Below are 19,623 nucleotides of genomic sequence, written 5' to 3' on the forward strand. Positions count from 1 at the left end.
CTAAAAGCAAAAATAAACCAATGAGACCTAATCAAACTGACAAGATTTTGCATAGCAAAGGAAACCAAAAAGAAAACAAAAATACAATTTACAGAATGGGAGAAAATAGTTTCAAATGATGCAACTGACAAGGGCTTAATCTCTAAAATATAGAAACAACTTATACAACTCAACAGCAAAAAAACCAACAACCCAATGGAAAAGTGGGCAAAAGACCTGAATAGACATTTCTCCAAGGAAGATTTACAGATGGCCAACAGGCACATTGAAAATATGCTCAACATCCCTGATTATTAGAGAAATGCAAATCAAAATTACCATGAGGTACCACCTCACACCAGTCAGAATGGCCGTCATTAACAGGTCCACAAATAACAAATGCTGGAGGGAATATGGAGAAAAGGGAGCCCTCCTGCACTGTTGGTGGGAATGTAAGCTGGTACAAGCACTATGGAAAACAGTATGGAGATACCTTAGAAATCTACACATAGAACTACCATATGACCCAGCAATCCCACTCCTGGGCATATATCCAGATAAAACTTTCCTTGAAAAAGACACATGCACCCATATGTTCATTGAGGCAGTATTCACAATAGCCAAGACATGGAAACAACACAATGTCCATCAACAGATGATTGGATTAGGAAGATGTGGTAGTATACATACACAATGGAATACTACTCAGCCATAAAAAAGAACAAAATAATGCTATTTGCAGCAACATAGATGGCACTAGAGAGTCTCATAGTGAGTGAAATAAGTCAGAAAGAGAAAGACAAATACCATATGATATCTGGAATCTAACATAAGGCACAAATGAACCTTTCTACAGAAAAGAAAATCATGGACTTGGAGAATAGACTTGTGGTTGCCGAGGGGGAGGGAGTGGGATGGATGAGGTGCTTGGGGATTAACAGATGCAAACTATTGCCTTTGGAATGGATTAGCAATGAGATGCTGCTGTGTAGCACTGGGAACTATGTCTAGTCACTTATGATGGAGCATGATAACGTGAGAAAGAAGAATGCATACATATATGTATAGCTGGGTCATCAGGCTATACAGTAGAAAACTGACAGAACACTGTAAACCAGCTATAATGGAAAAAAGTAAAAATCATTATATATATATATAAAAGATACTTTCAGTGTGACTGTATTGTACTCAGTTGTCCTGTTCACCTTTAATCCATCTATCAATTTTACAGGGTGGAGGGAGAGTTGTGGAAACTGCTATCAGGGGTAAGCATGGAAAGAGGATCAAAATGGAAAAGGGAGTTTTAAAATTTAGCAATATGTAAATATCAGCTGTTCTCTTAAATGTCCATAAAATAATTGTGGCTATTAAACATCTTTTCCTTGAGATTTGAAGGGTTGTGCAGAGTACCCTGAATAGAGGGTTACCAGACTTAGCAAATAAAAATATGTGATGCCCTGTTAAATTAGAATTCCAGATAAATAACCAATAATTCAGTGTATTTAATATATCCCCAATATATAACATTACAAAGATTATAGATTAGGAATATGCTTATACAGAAACTTGTCATTTATCTGAAATTCTAATGTAACTGGGTGTCGTCTGGGAACCCTACCTGTGTATCCACTAGATCTAGGCTTTGATAAATAGACACTCTCCCTAGCTTCTGTTTGTTTTTACCTTTTAGAATCCTATGCCATTATCACTGCCATTGCGCCTGGCGACGCTGGACATAGACCAGGAGATTTATTTATCCCTGGGGGGTTTTCTACATGAAAACCCAACTCTATTATTGGTAATGTGCCTTTACCACAAGCTCCAAGAAGCAGTCTTAATTGAGTTAGGTGCTAGATGTTCCTTTACATAGGTATTTTTCTACTGTTGGGATGTAAACTTTTCTGTATATGGAGATTAGTAGTTTGGTCATTTTGAGCTTTGGCCAAAGCCAATCTCCAGAGTTGATTACCACCTATGACAGTTCTAACTCTCAGACCCTTAAAAAAAAAAAGATTTAATGATGAGGTGAGGACAGAAAAGCTTCCAAATACCTAGCATGTAATTAGGTGTCTTAGCAGGTCAACCTATGCTTACTCTTCTTCCCTAAGGAGCACTTGGTAAGCTCTCATCCTAAAAACTACTTTTTAAAGTCAGCTCACAAAATTCATTTCATGGATGAAACAGGACTCTCCCCCAATTAGGTAGATGATCAAAACACACTTGAAATTTCTCTGGGAAATAACATAGCTTATCACCATTGCATGTAGCTTTGGAATCTTATGAGGAAAATTTTAGTCTTCTGTAATTGTCTTTAATTAACCTTCTAAATGTATTTTTAAAACACTCCAAAGCAAACAAGCCCATTTTCCATTTTAGGCCACCACCTTTTTTTCTAAAGAAAGAACCTACACAATATCCATGTCTGGTACCCCTTCATTTTGTGTCTGTGTTTTTCACTTGTGCTATTTAAGAAACAGGAAAGAAGATTGAGTCTTAACATTCTGTTCCTAAATTTTGTGAATTTTATTTTATTTTATTTTTTTGTCTTTTGTCTTTTCAGGGCTGCACCCTCGGCATATGGAGGTTCCCAGGCTAGGGGTCTAACGGAGCTATAGCCGCTAGCCTATGCCAGAGCCACAGCTACAGCCACATCAGATCTGACCAGTGTCTGTGACCTACACCACAGCTCAAGGCAACACCAGATCCATAACCCACTGAGTGAGGCCAGGGATCAAACCCGCAGGGATCAAACCCGAAATCTCATGGTTCCTAGTCGGATTTGTTTCCGCTGCGCCACATGGGAACTCCAATTTTGTGAATTTTAAAGCAGGGGTTTGCAAAGTTGGTTAGGCATCACAGTCGCCTTTGGAGCTTGTTAGAATATTTAAGGCTTAGCCCTCCCCCTAGAAATTGTGATTAAGTAGATCTGGTGTGGGATCCAGCACTTGCATGTCTAAGAAGCTTCTCAGGTAATTCTAATATACATCTAGGTATATAATTTTATACATATATACAATACAAGCCAAAGCTGAATTCTAATCATTTCTTATGTGAGTACTGAAGCATTATAATGTAGATGGGAGGAAAGAAAATCCATCATAGAAATGTATAAGGCAATTAAACTAAGTTTATCTTTCCATCGCCTGAACTCTGTTGAAATGGGTGCTATGAGATGATAATAAAAATAGTAGATCTTTGCCTGTTTGAGGTTCTATAATTCTTCTGATACTCTTTAAAAAGGTATATACACTTTACAGTTCATGAAAGAGCAAGATATGTTTTGACAAATCAAGGAAAAGTTCTTACACAATGGAACAATATGTTGAAGCTATTTTTAAGAAGCTTTATTGTACCATTGCTACTTCATTGTTTCCACATTAAACACAGTTCCTCTTAGAACACAATTCAAAATAAGGTAGACCATCCTTATGGTTAATTAATTTTGGCATTTAATTTATAGAAAATAACGTTTAGCACTTATAACTCATCTATAAGATTTGCAATGACTGCATCACATCAAGACCTTATTTCTTTTTCTTTTTTTTTTTTTTTTGTCTTTTTGCTATTTCTTGGGCTGCTCCTGCGGCATATGGAGGTTCCCAGGCTAGGGGTCGAATCGGAGCTGTAGCCGCCGGCCTACACCACAGACACAGCAACACGGGATCCGAGCCGCATCTGCAACCTACAGCACAGCTCACGGCAACGCCGGATCGTTAACCCACTGAGCAAGGGCAGGGATCAAACCCGCAACCTCATGGTTCCTAGCCGGATTCGTTAACCGCTGCGCCATGATAGGAACTCCCTCAAAGAAAATATTTCTCCATTTTTTTCCACACACCATGAAAGGATGAAAATGTTAAGACCCATGAAAATCTATTAACTTGTTTTATTATTATTTTTCTCAAAGAAGAAAGGAAACCACAGACATAAGAGCACAGGACCTATGAAAGTCACATGTGGCCCTGGGTGTGTCCTTTTAAGTTCACTGATGTGTCACAAGCTGAAAAGTGCTGGGGAACCCTGGATGCTGTGTCAGATATGGTTGTTTTTTGCTGTTGTTTTATTGTCTTTTTTTTTTTTTGGCCACCACATGGGATCTCAGTTTCCCATGTGGGATTGAACCCTGTGCTGCAGTTATGAAAGCAACAAGTCCTAACCATTAGACCACCAGGGAACACCCTGTGTCAGATAGCTTTTAATGATCATATTAAAGCATATATTAATAATCAATGACCATATGATTTTTGATGATCATATCAATAAATGCTTAATTGCAAGGCCCATGTTGTTATAATGATGAAAAGAGAAATTCTAAAGTGGCTGTGACAGCCAATTTCGTCAAAGTAGAGTCTGTGTTTACAAAAGACACTTGCTGTTTTGCTTTGTTTATTTCCCATTAAGCTCTCTGTATTTACAAGTATCTCCTACCCATCACTAAAGGAAATAAGCTAATAAAACTCCTTTTCCCCAGAGCATGCGAAACTGTTTACCTATTCCAATGCTTATGCATTTTACTCCCTCACCCAAATGTCTACAATTAAACAATTCCTTTAACCAGCCTGTGTATCAAGTCAGCCCAGAATATGATTTACTTCAGCAGTCAAATTTCTGATTTCACTCACACAAACATATCAGGGACACTTAAAAATATGTCTACAAAAATTTGCCTGTCCTCAGAAAAATATGAGGGCTGAATGAATGAATCTGTAGTAGATGCTGAAAAAATGTTGATGGGCTAGCTGACATATACAATCTTACTCTTCACACAAGATGAAAAATCCTAGCGAAAGTAACAATGTTAGACAATCATCCAGCTGTTTATACTTGTAGGGAGACCTGGCATTCCTTGAACTGGGTATCCAAACCAGAGGTGGCATTTTGCACTCTTCATTTGGAAGTCCTAGAACTACATGAACATGATCCACCTGCCAGATTTGTGCTGATGTTGTGTCACCCCTCTTCAAGCTTAGAATGTTTTTACTTCTGTCTCTGAAGGATTCTTCGCTTAGCTATGCTTGCAAATTAGTATTATCCTTTGAGTAGAGTTCTGTTCCCTATATAGAAAAGGAGGGCAATGAATGTGTTGTTTTCTGGATCATGTAAGTCCACAAAACTTCAATAATTGGGCCACTGTAATCTTTGTTGTCTGCTTCTGGGGCCAAGACTATTTCCTATTGGAATAGATGCAACTGTAACTTTCAATGGCTTCGTGGGTTTTAAAAATTACACTTGATTTGGGTAGAAAAGAAAGGCATAGTCATGATTTCAAGAGTGGTATAAAGTAGTCCTTAGATTTCCTTTATTCTTCCCTATAATTCTGATATTCAACATCTTCTAAAGTGGAAACATTTACTAATTTAAACAGCATTTGTTGACCATGGAGATAAAGATTTCTAACTTATGATCCCAGCTCTTAACAAGTTTATAGTATAGTAATTTAGTTTTTCTAACTCTTTTTCTTCTCCATCTCCAGAAACATAAAAGAACCTGCCAAAGTGTAGGCTGATATAATTTTCCCTTTAACGTATAAGACTTTTACTATGCAGAAAGCCCTTTACTTAGAAGGGCTATGTTTCAAGAATTTGTAAATTAGTGATTTGGACCTCTGAATGCATTTTTACTACTAAAATAATAATCCTTTAAAAAAGTTCTGTGTTCCCATTGTGGCTCAGGGGAAATGAATCTGACTAGCATCCATAGGGACGCAGGTTCAATCCTTGGCCTTGCTCAGTGGGTTAAGGATCTGGCGTGGCCATGAGCTGTGGTGTAGGTCACAGACTCGGCTCAGATCCTGCGTTGCTGTGGCTGTGGTGTAGGCCGGCAGCTAGAGCTCTACTTGGACCCAAAGCCTGGGAACTTCCATATGCCATGGGTGTGGCCCTAAAAAAGACCAAAAACAAACCAAAAAAAAGTCAAATATGCGATTATATAAAATTGCAATACGGTTGAATTCAGTTTTTCCTTACTCTTATTGCATTATTGGTGATTGCCTTGTGTGAATTCATAGAACAAGACTGAAATTACATCAAAAGACTTCTAAAATTACACTCTTAAAACAGTCACTCCAAGGATGTAGCTATACAATATAATACAAAATTATATAGAGGAAAATTCAGAATCTGTCATTTGTTTTATGGACACATTGCTAAAGGTAAGATGGTTTCCAGATATCTGGATATCTGGCACCTGATTGACAAAAGGATACATGGAGAGAATGGAATTTTGCAATTTTTAGCCAGATATATTGGCATTTTGGAGAGAATACTTTTTATTACTCTGACTACTCAAAATAATAGCTATAAGCCTCTAATTTTTAAAAATTGATCTTAAAAATTTGATTTTTTGAAAAAGAGAATATTTACCAGGTCCACTTTTTGTGTATGTCCAACATGAAGAAATATGGTATACTCTTTAAGGGTAAATGAAATTCAGAGGGAATGGTAAAAATCTCAAGTCATCTTTAATTCAGTAATCTACTATGTACTGGTGATCCTGATTCTACACAATCTATATAGTCTTTTTAATTAGATTCCCACTAATTAGGTCCCATTTTTGTACCATTTAATGGTGGGGTTTTTTTGTTGTTGTTTTTGTTCTTTGGGTGTTTTATTTTTTTTTTTTTTTTGCTTTTTAGGGCTGCACCCACGGCATATGGAAGTTCCCAGGCTAGGGGTCCAATCAGAGCTACAGCTGCCGGTCTACACCACAGCCACAGCACTGTGGGATCTGAGCTGAGTCTGCGAGCTACACCACAGCTCACCGTGATGCCAGATCCCCAACCCACTGAGTGAGGGCAGGGATTGAACCCACAACCTCATGAATACAAGTCGGATTCGCTTCCGCTGCGCCACAACAGGAACTCTCTTAATGGTGGTTTTAAGGGGTTTTAAAGAAGTACAAACTATATGAGAACTGTGAAAGACAGGTCAATTCTACAGACTTCTCCTAATAAATATCACTGCAGAAGCACTGATTATTTGAGGAAATCTGACCCTGGTATAGGCTCTTCTCTCAAAAACCTTCATGTTAATTTTTGAATTGAATTTTAACTCACTTTGGAAGCCTATTCAATTCACCCTGCTATAGAGGGTCTCTTAAGGCAAGGAGAGGAAGAGGAAGAAAAAAGGTATCTTAGTGAGAAAGAAGCACAGCTAAATTATGACAAAACTCAGTGGGCACTCAAAGGATAGTTTTAAAAATACACAATTTAAAAAATTACCCTTTAGATAAAAAAAAAAACCAAAAACAGTTGCTTAATGTGGCACACTGCTGAGAATATATATTCAAGGATGGGGTATTTTTTCCTACTTATACTCTATGGTAATTAACCATTTACTTATCTGGCTTCCCCATTATCCTATGGAACAAGACAGAGTTAGTGATTCTCAGCTTTGGCTGCACATTAGAATCACCTTGGAAGCATTTTAAAAATATAATGCCAGAGTTAGTTGGCCTAGAGGATGAAGCCTGGATATTAACATTATTCCAAAGGTTCCATTGGGATTCTGAAGTGAAGCTTGGATTGAGAATCTTGGGTTTGTGTAGGGTACTTCGGTCACTAGTACAAGCTCTGGCACATAGTAGGTAGCAGAGAAATATTATTTAGATAGTGAATGGCTTCATGAATCTTTCCTCTATGAAACATCTATGAAGCATATAGTCCAGATTTTGACCTTCGCAGGTATGCTTTTATTGAAAAATTTAGTAAGAAATATTCACATTCTATTGACGAACAGCATGCATATTTGTGCTGCTTTATAGTATTTGGTTATCAACTCTTCAAAAAAGAGCATTTCGAATCATTCATTGCAGCATGCAATTTAATTTTTCACGATGGATCCTCTAGAAAATCAGTGAGCTTTCATCTTATGGGCCAACTAATATCATTCTGTATGATGGAGAAGAAAAATGTGTCTGTTAGCTTCTCACTGCATTAAAGTAAGAGTATGCATTGTACATTCAAATATAAGATTTTTTTTGGTACCAGAATTGTACAAATTTTAACTCTGCTTTTTCTAGAAGTCCATTTTTTTCCTACACACATTATCAGGCATGTTTTGGATATGGCATCTATTACTTTACTTTTGAGTAAAGTACTATCTACTTTAGAGGTGAAGTCCATCATTAGACATGTTTTGCATGACAGTTGAAGGAAATAGTTTTTCCATGAATTATCTTCTAACTTGAATAACCCATATCTACTGAATCCATATGTACTTTTTAAAAGTTCCAATGAAAGTATTCTCTTCTAAATAAGGTTTGATGGGGAGTTGGGAAGGAATCTCACTTCTTGTGTATAACCATACACCCTACAACAGAAATATTTACGATGTTTCCATGTTGTTTAGGACAGGCCTAGCTAGATGAAACAGAAGAAAGGAATTGTATGAACTGGTGCTGTATACTCTCTGATAAAGCTGAACTTTCTAATTAACTTTTATATTTTTTTAATCTTATTCTCATATCAAAAGTTTTAGAAGAACAGGGACTCTTCTTCTATTGCAGAAGAGCCCATGCATTCAGTTGGCACCTAATTAGATGTTTAGGAAATGAATGAATGACAAAAAACTGTCCAAAGATCTGTGTGGTGAAAAAATTCGTATTAGCCTCAAAAATCAACAATGAATAAAAAGATTTAAAGCCAGTCCCCAAAAGAGGATATAAATAAGAATTCTTTGGGGAGCTTTTTAAAAAACATCAAGTGTCATGCCCAAATACAGATTTCTTAGAATCAAATCTTGGAGGTGAAAACTGAGGAAGAAATAAAGGCCATGATTCCCTCTACTCCTCCCCCTGACCAGGTGGTTCTGGATGTAGCCAACTGGGCAAGAGTCATATTTGGGAAATACCGTAAAATGGAACAGATATTGGATGAGGAATCAAGAAACTTGGTCTCTGCCCCTTAATTATCTGAGACAATTCACTTTACCTTGACAAATATTAATCTTAATGAAGGGCCTCATTTCCAGATAATTTATCCAGTTATTTGTAAGGTCTATTTGTACCTAACATGGAACGATTCCATTAGTTTTATCTTTCATGACCTCCTAAAGCAAGCCTCTGGTAGAAGAGTAAATAAGCAATAACATGATAAAGTAAAACAGAAAACTAAGCTGTACCCACAAATAAAAATTGCTAGTGCAGGACTCAACAGTGTGTTGCACCAGAAATTTATACAGGTGTATACAAGTTTTTATATCCATAGATGATCAACAAATTAGAAAACTTTGTGACTGCACACCGGTTCTTACTTACCATTTTAAAACTACGTTAGCTACAAAAGATATCATTAAGATAAGATAAATATTAGTACAAGAGATTTGCAAAGCCAAATCCCAGTCCCAGTCTTACCAAGCACCATTTTGATGTTCTAATAGTTCCTCATAAGCAGAGAAGTGTCTACGTCAGCAAAATTATTAATTTCCTGATCACTGGTTTTAATTATTATCTAGGTATGATATATATATATATACACATAGATCTACATTCCCACATCTTAACCAAAGTGCTTCATATCTGGTGCAAAAGAGAAGCTGAAGAAGTATTTCTTCAAATAAAAGAAGCAAGGGGGTAAAAAAGGAAGGAAGAATGAGAGCTAGAAAAAGAAACGGGCTGATTTTAAACGAAAATAATGACGTTTTCCGAGTCGGTGGGCCCCACACAATCCATTTCCATTATCTTATGAATCTTCCATAGGAAAATTGTTGGGGCCTGTAGATTTCCCTTAAATGTGAAAAAACAAGACATTTAGCAGAAGAACTTTCAGAATCGATTCTTAAAGGAAGAGCTCACCTTTTTCAGAGCAGAGGCTTTCAATGACTGGTTTTCCCTCCTCGTTGACATCTATTTTCATCCAGCTATGGAGGTACTTCCTGCCCTTCTTGACCACTACCTTGAAGCCTTGTTTCTTGAGAAAGAGAGAGGCATTTTCCACCTCAAGGAACCCTTCCTTCTCATGGCAAGTCCATCGAGGTGCCTGGGAACAGGGGGCAAAGATGGCAGACTGGGAAGGACCCCCAGAGGAATCAGAGACGCCCAGGCAGAGCGCAGATTTAACGTGAAGGAGCTTGCCATTCTCAGTCCACATCCACTGCTGGTTCAGGCTGGTCCCATTGCACAAGCCCACGACCACTCTCTTATTTCTGAAAAGGCACTGTTGTTTCTGGACATGGACAACCTGAAAGCCTTCTGGAAGATGAGAAGCTCATTACACACCATGTAACAAATCATAAGACCCACCAGAAAACAAAACAACCCCTCCACAAATCAGCCAAATCAAAATAGGAGGTTTGCTTATCTTTTGCAATAGCTATTATTTCTTGAATATGCCTAGATTCAAGATATGTGCTTTAAAATCCCAAAGCTGACAATGTCAAAATGTCAAAATATCACACTTAGCTCCCTTTTCTTTTACTTTCACTTAGTTTAGGGAAGAACATACACCTCCCCATGGAAATAATGAAAGGAAGCTTGGACAAGAAACAAAACCATCCAGAGAATATTTTAGCCCAAATAATTAAATGTGCTAAAGTTGTAAAAAAGCCAGTTCTTGTTTCAACTATTTCACTCTTTCCATCTCACCTCCATCCCCCACCCTATGAAAGCACCCCCTTTTCCAGTCCTTAAGTTAGCATTGCAGTATATTTGTATGCAAGTGGACTAGTTTGAACACTATTTTTAAAGTTGGATATATTTATCCCCAAATAAAACAGAATTTCCCATTCTTCTCCTCCTGGCTAATAGCAACCAATGAAAGCACTGATTATCACAAACTAAATGTTTACAGTGCTGGAGAGAAACACTTCTCTATTTTGTGATACTATCCATGGTTTTCTCTCAAACACTAAAAGATTTGAAAAAAATCACCTTTTCTTGATGTAAGAAGACCAAATACCCAGTTGTTAAAACATCAGCATTAAAAAGTGAGATATTTAGGCTCAGAAACCAGAAACCATTTTCAAGGTGCTTTTACTTAAATTTCTCAGCTCTCCCATGAAAATACTCAGATGTCCAAATAACAACTTCCAAGTAAAACAAACCACAGTTCTTCAATCCCCTTTAATTATATTTCTTATCTTTTCTTTTTATAACATACAGGAGAATAAACCTATAGCCTGACAGGGAAGCAGCATAAAGATGCCACACTGTTACATAATAATAACCCCCTCTGCCCCCCAGGGTGCTTTACTCTCTGCTGTAAAGATGCCATTTCAGGAGCTGCCCAAAAGCATTAGGAGGACACAGGGGGAGGCCATTATTTTCTTCGGGAGAGAAATCGCAACAGTTGTGGGCATGGCTGGCTCCTTTTATTCCACCTCCTCATCGTCTTTGGCCATGGAGACCTGGCTCCATTTCCGCCTTGTTTCAGACATTTTCAAAGGACCAAGACTCCTCTGCTGGCTCCTGGAGAAATGCCTCAGGAAACTGAGGCAGCCCCACTCACCTGAGTTCCCGACCAAGAAGCAGGTAAGAACCGCCAAGTAAAATCCAGCCTCCATTTTCCACTTAACGACTGTTCATGCTTTGCTTGGGGGAAAAAAATTCTCCCAGATAAGAGAAGCAAAGACTAGGAAGGAAACGTGCCTTCATGGTGGGGGGAAAAGTCAGTGACGAGCACTTCCTCCTATTGAATTGTTTGGGGGAAGTTTTACACCAGTTGTCCTTTTGTCTGTTTCCTTAGAAAGAAGGGATTATGATTACCTCTCTCTCTCTCTCTCTTTTTTTTTTTTTTTTTTTTTTAAATGGAGAAAAAATTCCAGCCTCCAGGAGCAGAATAAAATTTGTAAGTTTTCTTCTTCCATCCCTTTGGCACATGAGTACTTCTTAAGCTCAAGTGGGAAGAAGGAACTGTAATCTGAGGTAACTGAATGTTCCTACAATATAACATCTCTTCAGGTGATGTGATCTGCTGAATAAACGCAAACCATGTAATTTATGAGGGTCTATGACAAGTGATATCAAGACATAAACATGTCCTGTTTGTATAATGATAGGCTGTGAGTCTATCGAGGAAAACCACAGGACGATGGCACTTCTAGATCATTCTCTCTCAAGCAAGGACCATGTTACATTGGAAATAGTCATCTCCACTGGGGAGAGGCAGACTAAACTTAAACTGATCACACTATCAACTTGAGGCTTCCCCCAAGAGATAATGGTCTCTCTCCAAATAGGAAAAAAAAAAAAAAAAAAGTACATGCCTTACTCAATATTTAGTATTAAGAGTAGTTTATTGGCAGTAGGAAACAAAGTCAACATAGCTGCATTAAAAATTCATATTTGAGCAGAACATCTAGTGTTTGCCGAGTGTAGGTTTTGTTTTTTTTGTTAGTTTGTTTGTTTTAGACTTCATTTGTCTCTTGAGGATGAAATCCTTTCAGAAATTTAAGGATATCCATGGCAGCATCCTTTTGAAGAACCTCTGGAAATGGGACAGGCTCCATCATTCCCAAAGGCATCTGCCTTTTACTGGGAGAGAGATTCCAGGTAGATGGTATATTCAAAAATGATTTCTTAGTAAAAGAGAGACAAGTGTTTAAAATTTGTAATACACTGTAGTTGCTACAAATTTGTTTTTCTCTTTGAAAGTAAAATGACTCACCATGTAGAAATACAGTGGATAGAGTTTTGGAGCAGAAACCACCTCTATGCCCAATAGGAGAGAATAAATACGTATATATCCAATGACAATCATTGTGCTCTGTAATTGATTGATACGAGGTACTGATAAATACACACATAATAGGTAATATTTTCAAGACACATTTCCATATAAAATAGTTACTGCTTTTGATTTTTTTTTTTTTCAAAAACAAGGACTTATTTGTTAAAAATCCATTGTCAATCACTTGCAACTTTAGCGGCAAGATTCTGGTAACTGAGAAAGGAATTAGCACTTAAAACAGGAACAGTTTTAACAGCTGACAGTCCACTCACAAGACAGATTTTGCAAACATTAAAGCATCTAAATACACAATAATAATTTCTTCAGCAGCTCTTCAAGTCATCACCTGATGACATATATCACTGAGTATTTCCTACGTATATTCTGTGCAGCAGATAGTCAATACAGACAAAACAAAATCCTCCTTAGCTGTGTGAGAAATCAATAATACCTCCATCGGCACAGGACCTTCAGAATAATTTAGGGGATGCTTACAAATGCATTCATATACACAAGAGGCTGGCAATCTTGCATCCGTTGCCATCTTCCACAATCCACGCCCCAGCTTGGCTTCACGGCTTCTCTTTCCTTCTATTGCAGGAAGCTCCTTTTGGAAGCTTCAAGTGGGTAATTGATTCATCACCCTAGAGACTGATGGTCTGGTAAATCTTCAGAGAATCACTGGACAGTTTCTGCTGCAAGTCTGCTCTCATACAGGCACAGAGCATGATGCACAAATTCATACTGCTCACTGGTTTGGACCATTCCACCCCTGCAAGGAGGAGATAATATAATGACTTATTGCTAATGTCCCATAATCTCAAGTAAGAGAGACCACGTCCATGCAAAGGGATTATGCCAAAGACACACAGAACAGTTGGCCTGGTGATTCTTCTGTTATCCTTTTACCTATGTCCAAATGACCCAACGGGTGAACTTAATATGCTAAGGCATATAAAGGGATTAACACAGTGCCTGGTACACAGTAGGCATTTGATTAATTTTTACCAACATATTGTTACTGGGAAGACAGTACATCCTCATGGTTGAATACTTGACCTTTGAACCAGCCAGACTGTCTGAGTTCAAATCCCTCCTATGCCAACTCTTAGCCATGGGATTTGGGGGGAAGTTCCTGAAACCCCCTCAGTGCCTTAGTTTCCTCCTCTCTTAAAGTGGGAGAATAATAGCACCTATTTCATAAGATCGTTGTGAGGGCTAAATAAATTCACATACCGGGAGTGTTAGTATTACTTCTCTGGTGCCTTATCATTTCATCTTATACTGACTTATGAACTTGGATTAAAATTGATTGACATAGGTTTACCAAACAAAACTCAACTGTGAAATGGTTCTCTTTCGACAAGTAAAAAGAACTACCTTGGAATGGTCTATCTACATATGTCATGTGGAAACAACCTTAGCCTTTTGGTGCCAGGTATCTAAACACAATAGCAAGTGGGTCCTTAAATGAGTTGGAAAAAGAGAATCAGTTCTTGCTTTTCTCTCTCTGTTATCATCACTATCATCACTAGGTATTCTGCAACAGCTTTGGTTTTGTGTTAGCGGAAGATAGCTGACTTCATGAGAAATGATGATACTTCTTGTTATACTCATATATAAAATAGCTATAGCACATTTTGTTCTTTTGGTAATGGTTCTTTTACTTATACAGATAGTTGTATACATGTTACTTATTTTTCCTGCTTACTGATTAACTACATCACTAAAGTAACTATTCGAAGTCCTATAAAGTCTCCATAACTCTACAACCACTTTTAAACTCATGTTTAAGCTAGTTTTTCCTAGTGGCCATTGTTACCATTCAAAAGAATTATTTTTAGGCCATCTGAGCATGTCAATTTAAAAAATGAGGTAACAACTAGTAATGGTAGTAATATTAGTAGTACTAGTTAATGGTAATAACTAAAATTGGGCTTGTATCTATGTTTGTCAACATCTATAAATATAAGCTTACAAGCTATTAAAAATAGTAAGATTTCACACTTCTAAATCAAACAGTGATGCTACGTTAGTAACTCTTCACCCTTTGAAATTACACTAAACAGGTCAACATGATGCCAAATTGTGTGTTTGGCAAGACATAAAGAGGTAAATGCATGGTTTTTGCTGACTGCAACTTATTGGTGGAAATATCTCATTGGTCCTTTTCCCCAGAACGGCGCATTTTGTTTTGCTGAAGACAACTTTCTGGCCAGGGTTCCTTGATCTTAAGTTGACAATAGGAATGGCCAGCTGAGGATGTGGTGGCTTTTCCTCCTCTTAGCTGGTTGATGACATTTGGGCACACCTAAAAACAGCAGGTGTCCGGAAGATGCTGGCTTTGACTACGAAGCTTGGGAGACACAGCCACATAAACATTAAGGCAGCTCCAAGGAGCTGGGAGGTGCCTCCCTTCCTCTGGTTCTCCGCACACTCATCAGACCCCTCCTTGAGCTGCAGACAGTATGTGGAGCCTGGCATGTGCTCCATTTTGGTGAACTTCCTCTTGCCATTCACCTCACTTGGAGGCAAGATTTTCCACCTTCTTGTATGTTCTGTGAACATTGGTATTTACATGGCCATATGGTGAATAAATGAAAGTTCACTCTGTATTTTAATTACTATTTTACCACAGACAGATCAGCAGTGTATTTTAATGCCTGGAGTATACTTACTCTGACATACTGTTAAACTAAGTCACTGTTGTTCTGCCAGCAAAGGTGGAGATGTTGGGAAACAAACTCATTAGTTGTACGCTAGCAAAATTCTTGTGGGTCTCAAGGCTTAAGGAAGGTCTATAAAAAGTTATGATATGTCCCACTTGTTTTGGAAAATAAAAAGGAAGGAACTGGCATTGGAGGGATCTTTAGAGATCATTTACTCCAACCACCAACACGAGGTTGCCTTTCCAGAGGGGAGCAGTCTACATGGCAGATGGTCAGCTAGCTTCTGCTGAAATGCTCATTAGGCAAGATACCTTCAAGAGGCAGGAAAACTTCTGAAGACATCAGAATGAATCCACCCCTCTCTAACGTTCACCCACCCCATTGGTCAAACTGAAATAACCCCCCCAAAGTCTTAAGGCTCCTCTTACAGTCACACAATAGCTCTCTGAACACTAGAAAACAACCATCAAAGTGCCATAATCTTTTCTTCTCTAGACTAAACATCCTGTGGTCACTCAATATTTCTATACAGCTGGTTTCCCTGTCACTCACCAATCTCGTCTCCCCTTTCTATAGGCTGTTTTGTGCAATATGACCTTCTTAGAGTGTTGTGTCTACTCTCAGTGAGATCTAGTCAGTGGGGATACTCTTGCTCTTGAGCTGCATGTTAGAGGAGAGTGAGTTTGCATCTGTGGATGCACTGGGTGGAAAGATCCCACAGTGCCTTCCTAGTGCCTGGTGCTTGGCAAGTTCTTTAGGATATTAAGTGAAATTTGGGTAGATGAAAAAGTCCACAGAATTTTTTTTTTTTTGAATGTGCAAATGACAAACTTTCTCCCATCCTGTACTTATGATACTGGGTTTTTTCAAACTAAATGCAAAACGTTTTGTTTATTCCTAATAACTTCAACTTTTTGGTTTCAGCACAAAGCTCTTATTTACTGGGAAGGTCCCATAGTGGCTGGGAAACCTACTTAACTGGCATTTACCTAGTACTGGCATTTACCTAGTACTGGTATTTACCTAGTACTGGTAAGTACTACAAGTCCGACTAGTATCCATGAGGATGTAGGTTCAATCCCTGGCCTTGCTCAGTGGGCTAAGAATCTGGCGTTGCCGTGAAGTGTGGTGCAGGTCACAGACATGGCTTGGATCCTAAGTTGCTGTGGCTGTGGTATAGGCCAGCAGCTAGAGCTCCGATTCAAACACCTAGCCTGGAAACTTCCATATCCCTCATGTGTGTCCTTAAAAAGCAAAAAAAACAACAAAAAAAAAAAACAAAAAAAACCTTCTTATATACTGACATCCCTTGTTTCTAGCATTCAGTGTATTAGCTTCTACTTCTTACTCCCAGATTGGTGTCTCCCAGATATTCAGCAAGCATGCCTTACATCTTTTTATCTCATTTATAAGGGAGTAGGAAAATACAGAGCTAAGACAGGGTCTTTTTTATAAGCAATTTGATATCGTGTGATGTACTGTCTAATCCCATTCCAAAATTATTCCTAACTAGGTTGGAGGTCCTTTAAGAACAGGCATGATGTCACAGCAGTCTTCGCATATTTGCAAAAGTGAAAATCACTTACCAGTACTAGGTAAATACCAGTTAAGTAGGTTTCCCAGGCCATGCTATCTCATGCTATGTGAAAACATATAAACTCCAGGCTAAAAGAAGGCAAAAGGCATCCCAGATTGCATTAACTGGAGGCTGGCTCAAATTCAGGAACTCATTACAATCATCTTTTAAAATATTTAATAAATGTCCAATTGCATATATTGGTATGTAGAATACTCTGTTGATTTTTGCAAGAACTTAAATTCTAGGATTACCCTGCAGATTTTATTCTGTTATGGGACAAATAAGGCTTTTCATAGGCTGGCCACAGTTTAAAAAAACACTCAAGAAGCTAACACAGTGCCTATATATTAAATGCATTTATGGAATCAATGAATAATGGTAGATTAATCATGGAACACCCAAGACAGCCCTATACTAATTCAGCCTCCAGGAGATCTCTGACTTGGACCATAGGACCTTTCAGGTCAGACAGGGCTTCATGGACTTGCTGGGGTCTGGATCTAAATCACTGATATAAAGTTCTCAAGCAAGCTAATCTTTGAAGGCAAGAAGCAGGGATGCTCTTTTTACTACTTTAAAAGGCATCCTCCAACTCCCTTTTAAAGAGCAGGCACTAAATAATCCTTGACCCAACAGATCATATTTAAACCCAACCAAGGTTAAGATTTTGAAAGATTATGGTGATCAAGATGATACTTCCCAGTGGAAATAAGCTGTCATCAGTCAGGCAGCATGCCCAACATCACCCCCATTACCAACAGATTTTATTAAAGCATTACCCCTCCTTGGCGAATCCTCTTTAGATACACATCTTTTCCCAGGGGTCTAACACATTAAGCTGCAATACCTACTGCCAAGCAGGAATTAGATTACCAAAAAAGAGTAAGGTCATATAAGAACAGACAAGGGAATCCAGGGAGTTAGCTGCCAAGAGTATTGTGAGTTTGAAAAGTCTTGAAATGCCAAGGTGTCAGGTTCATATGCCAGTAGGGACCAAAGTGTGTTAAGGGGTAAAAAGACACCATCCACTGCTGTCAGGACAAATCCTGTCTCCACCACTTCCTAGCTGCTTTACCCTTAGTATATAATCTTGGCAGTGCTATTTTCTCATGTGAAAAATGATGAGGTAATTGAATAACAGTACCTACCTCAGCACTGTTGTGCAATATAAATGGGACAATCCATTTAAAATGTTTAGCACACAGCCAAGCACTTGGGGATAACATGGTGTTAGCTATGTTTACTACTGCTACCCTTTGGGGCTAGCTGGTCAAACAGGATTGGTTGGAAGGCTCTGGGATGAGTCCTCTGAGGACCTTGGAGAACTAAGAGTACACCAAGCGGAGGCCTGCACTGCCATATTGCTCAGGTTGGGCCAGCCTAGATGGAAAGATCCAAGTATGTTTCTAAGTATTAACCAGCCTAGAAGTTACCTACAGTGGAGGCAGATGATGTAGGGGAGAGACATGGGCTTGGAATCTGACAGAGTCAAGCTTGAATCCGTGCTTTTGAACCTACCAGCTATAGGGTTTGGAATAAATCATTTAGTCTTCTCCAGCTGAGCTTTCCTCACTTATAAAATGACATTAATGACAAACTTCATCAAGATTGTGAAGATTAAATGAGTTGAGCATATCAATGGTTAGCCAAAGTCTGTTCACAGAATTCTCAGGAGCCCAGGGTTCTACAGTGGTGTCTGAGGGGGCCATGACCTCTGGAGAAGGAGATGGGTCTTTAGGACTAGCACCTAATCTCAGGTTTGAATAAGGCAGTTCTGCTTTCTGCTCTTTTTGTTTGTTTCAGTTATAGGTTTTCTACATTGGTATTTTGTGGAAGATTTTTGTCTTCCCAATGTTTTGTTTCCCATTGTTGACACATAAAAAGTTTAAAAACCACTGGCCTAGCAAACAGTATTTACCTATAAGGTTTCAAAGGAGATATTCCATAAAATGCTTAACACAGTGGCTATCACTTAGTGAGTACTAAATAAATGCTGCATATTCTATTTCTTATGCTTTTGGTAAGTGCTTAGTTAACACAAGGTCTTAGGGTGATCACACATCTGGTTTCCTTGGGACAGTCCTAGTTTACTGCTGTTGTCCTGGTGTAATTACTAATAAAGCCTTCTTTTACTCTCAGAAGTATCTTGGTTTGGATGATAAATTATTTGTTCACCCAAATTATGCCCCATTTCATGCTTTGGAAGAAAGTCACTTTTTCTACTGCAGAAATGGTGTTGGGTGCAAGGCTGATTTCTTTGTGGTCACAGAATGTGATCAGTGTGTTTGGCCAGGCCAGAGAGGATTCAGATATCTACCCTTCCAGAAACATCTGATAGCCTCATATAACTTTAGCCCTGCCAAACACAAAAATCAGCATCATTTTGATCTCCATGCAGAAAAGCACGTAGCTGTGTCAGCTGAGGGTAAACTCAAGTGAGAAGGGAAAAAAACTGTATTTTTTTCCCTTTGCCACTAGGAGTGTGTTGAAAAAAAAAAAAAAAGCCCTCCAGATGCCCAGGAGAGAGATTTGGTTTTTAACATGTTAAAATTGTGACCTTTTGTGACTATTAACTCACACATACAAAGAGCAACAAGCCTTTCCTGCTGCACCGCCCAGCGAGTATCCGGTCTAATCAGTAGACAGAAGAAATTCTGCAGCGGTGACTCACTTCTGGGCTAACAATGGAACTTACGCTCCTTGGCTTTTTATTATTTTCGAATCTGGAATTC

At 38.5% G+C, this 19,623-nt stretch overlaps 2 protein-coding genes across 7 annotated transcripts in view; both read right to left on the minus strand.

The window, feature by feature from the left end:
- PTPRB (protein tyrosine phosphatase receptor type B) overlaps positions 1 to 11,523 on the minus strand; it is a 124,232-nt gene extending 112,709 nt beyond the window's left edge. The window contains exons 1-2 of one of the 2 annotated variants that reach the window (XM_021091988.2): positions 11,423 to 11,523; positions 9,772 to 10,164 (exon numbers count right to left, since the gene is read on the minus strand). In XM_021091988.2, coding sequence (XP_020947647.2) covers positions 9,772 to 10,164; positions 11,423 to 11,477 — 448 coding nt within the window. In that variant the 5' untranslated portion in view covers positions 11,478 to 11,523. Of the gene's footprint in view, positions 1 to 9,771; positions 10,168 to 11,422 lie in introns of both variants that reach the window. The other variant, XM_021091987.2, reaches the window with a different exon arrangement.
- A 667-nt stretch (positions 11,524 to 12,190) lies between these two features.
- Positions 12,191 to 19,623, minus strand: part of PTPRR (protein tyrosine phosphatase receptor type R) — a 253,812-nt gene continuing 246,379 nt past the window's right edge. For all 5 annotated transcript variants that reach the window (XM_084956339.1, XM_021091990.2, XM_084956338.1 and 2 more), the window contains one exon: positions 12,191 to 13,415. In XM_084956339.1, coding sequence (XP_084812465.1) covers positions 13,322 to 13,415 — 94 coding nt within the window. In that variant the 3' untranslated portion in view covers positions 12,191 to 13,321. The remainder of the gene's footprint in view (positions 13,416 to 19,623) is intronic.

The sequence above is a fragment of the Sus scrofa genome, chromosome 5 (genome assembly GCF_054392235.1).
Source record: "Sus scrofa isolate SSC_HxYL_T2T_F1_AM1 chromosome 5, Sscrofa_HxYL_maternal_Yorkshire_Landrace_v2.0, whole genome shotgun sequence".
Classification (NCBI taxonomy): domain Eukaryota; kingdom Metazoa; phylum Chordata; class Mammalia; order Artiodactyla; family Suidae; genus Sus; species Sus scrofa.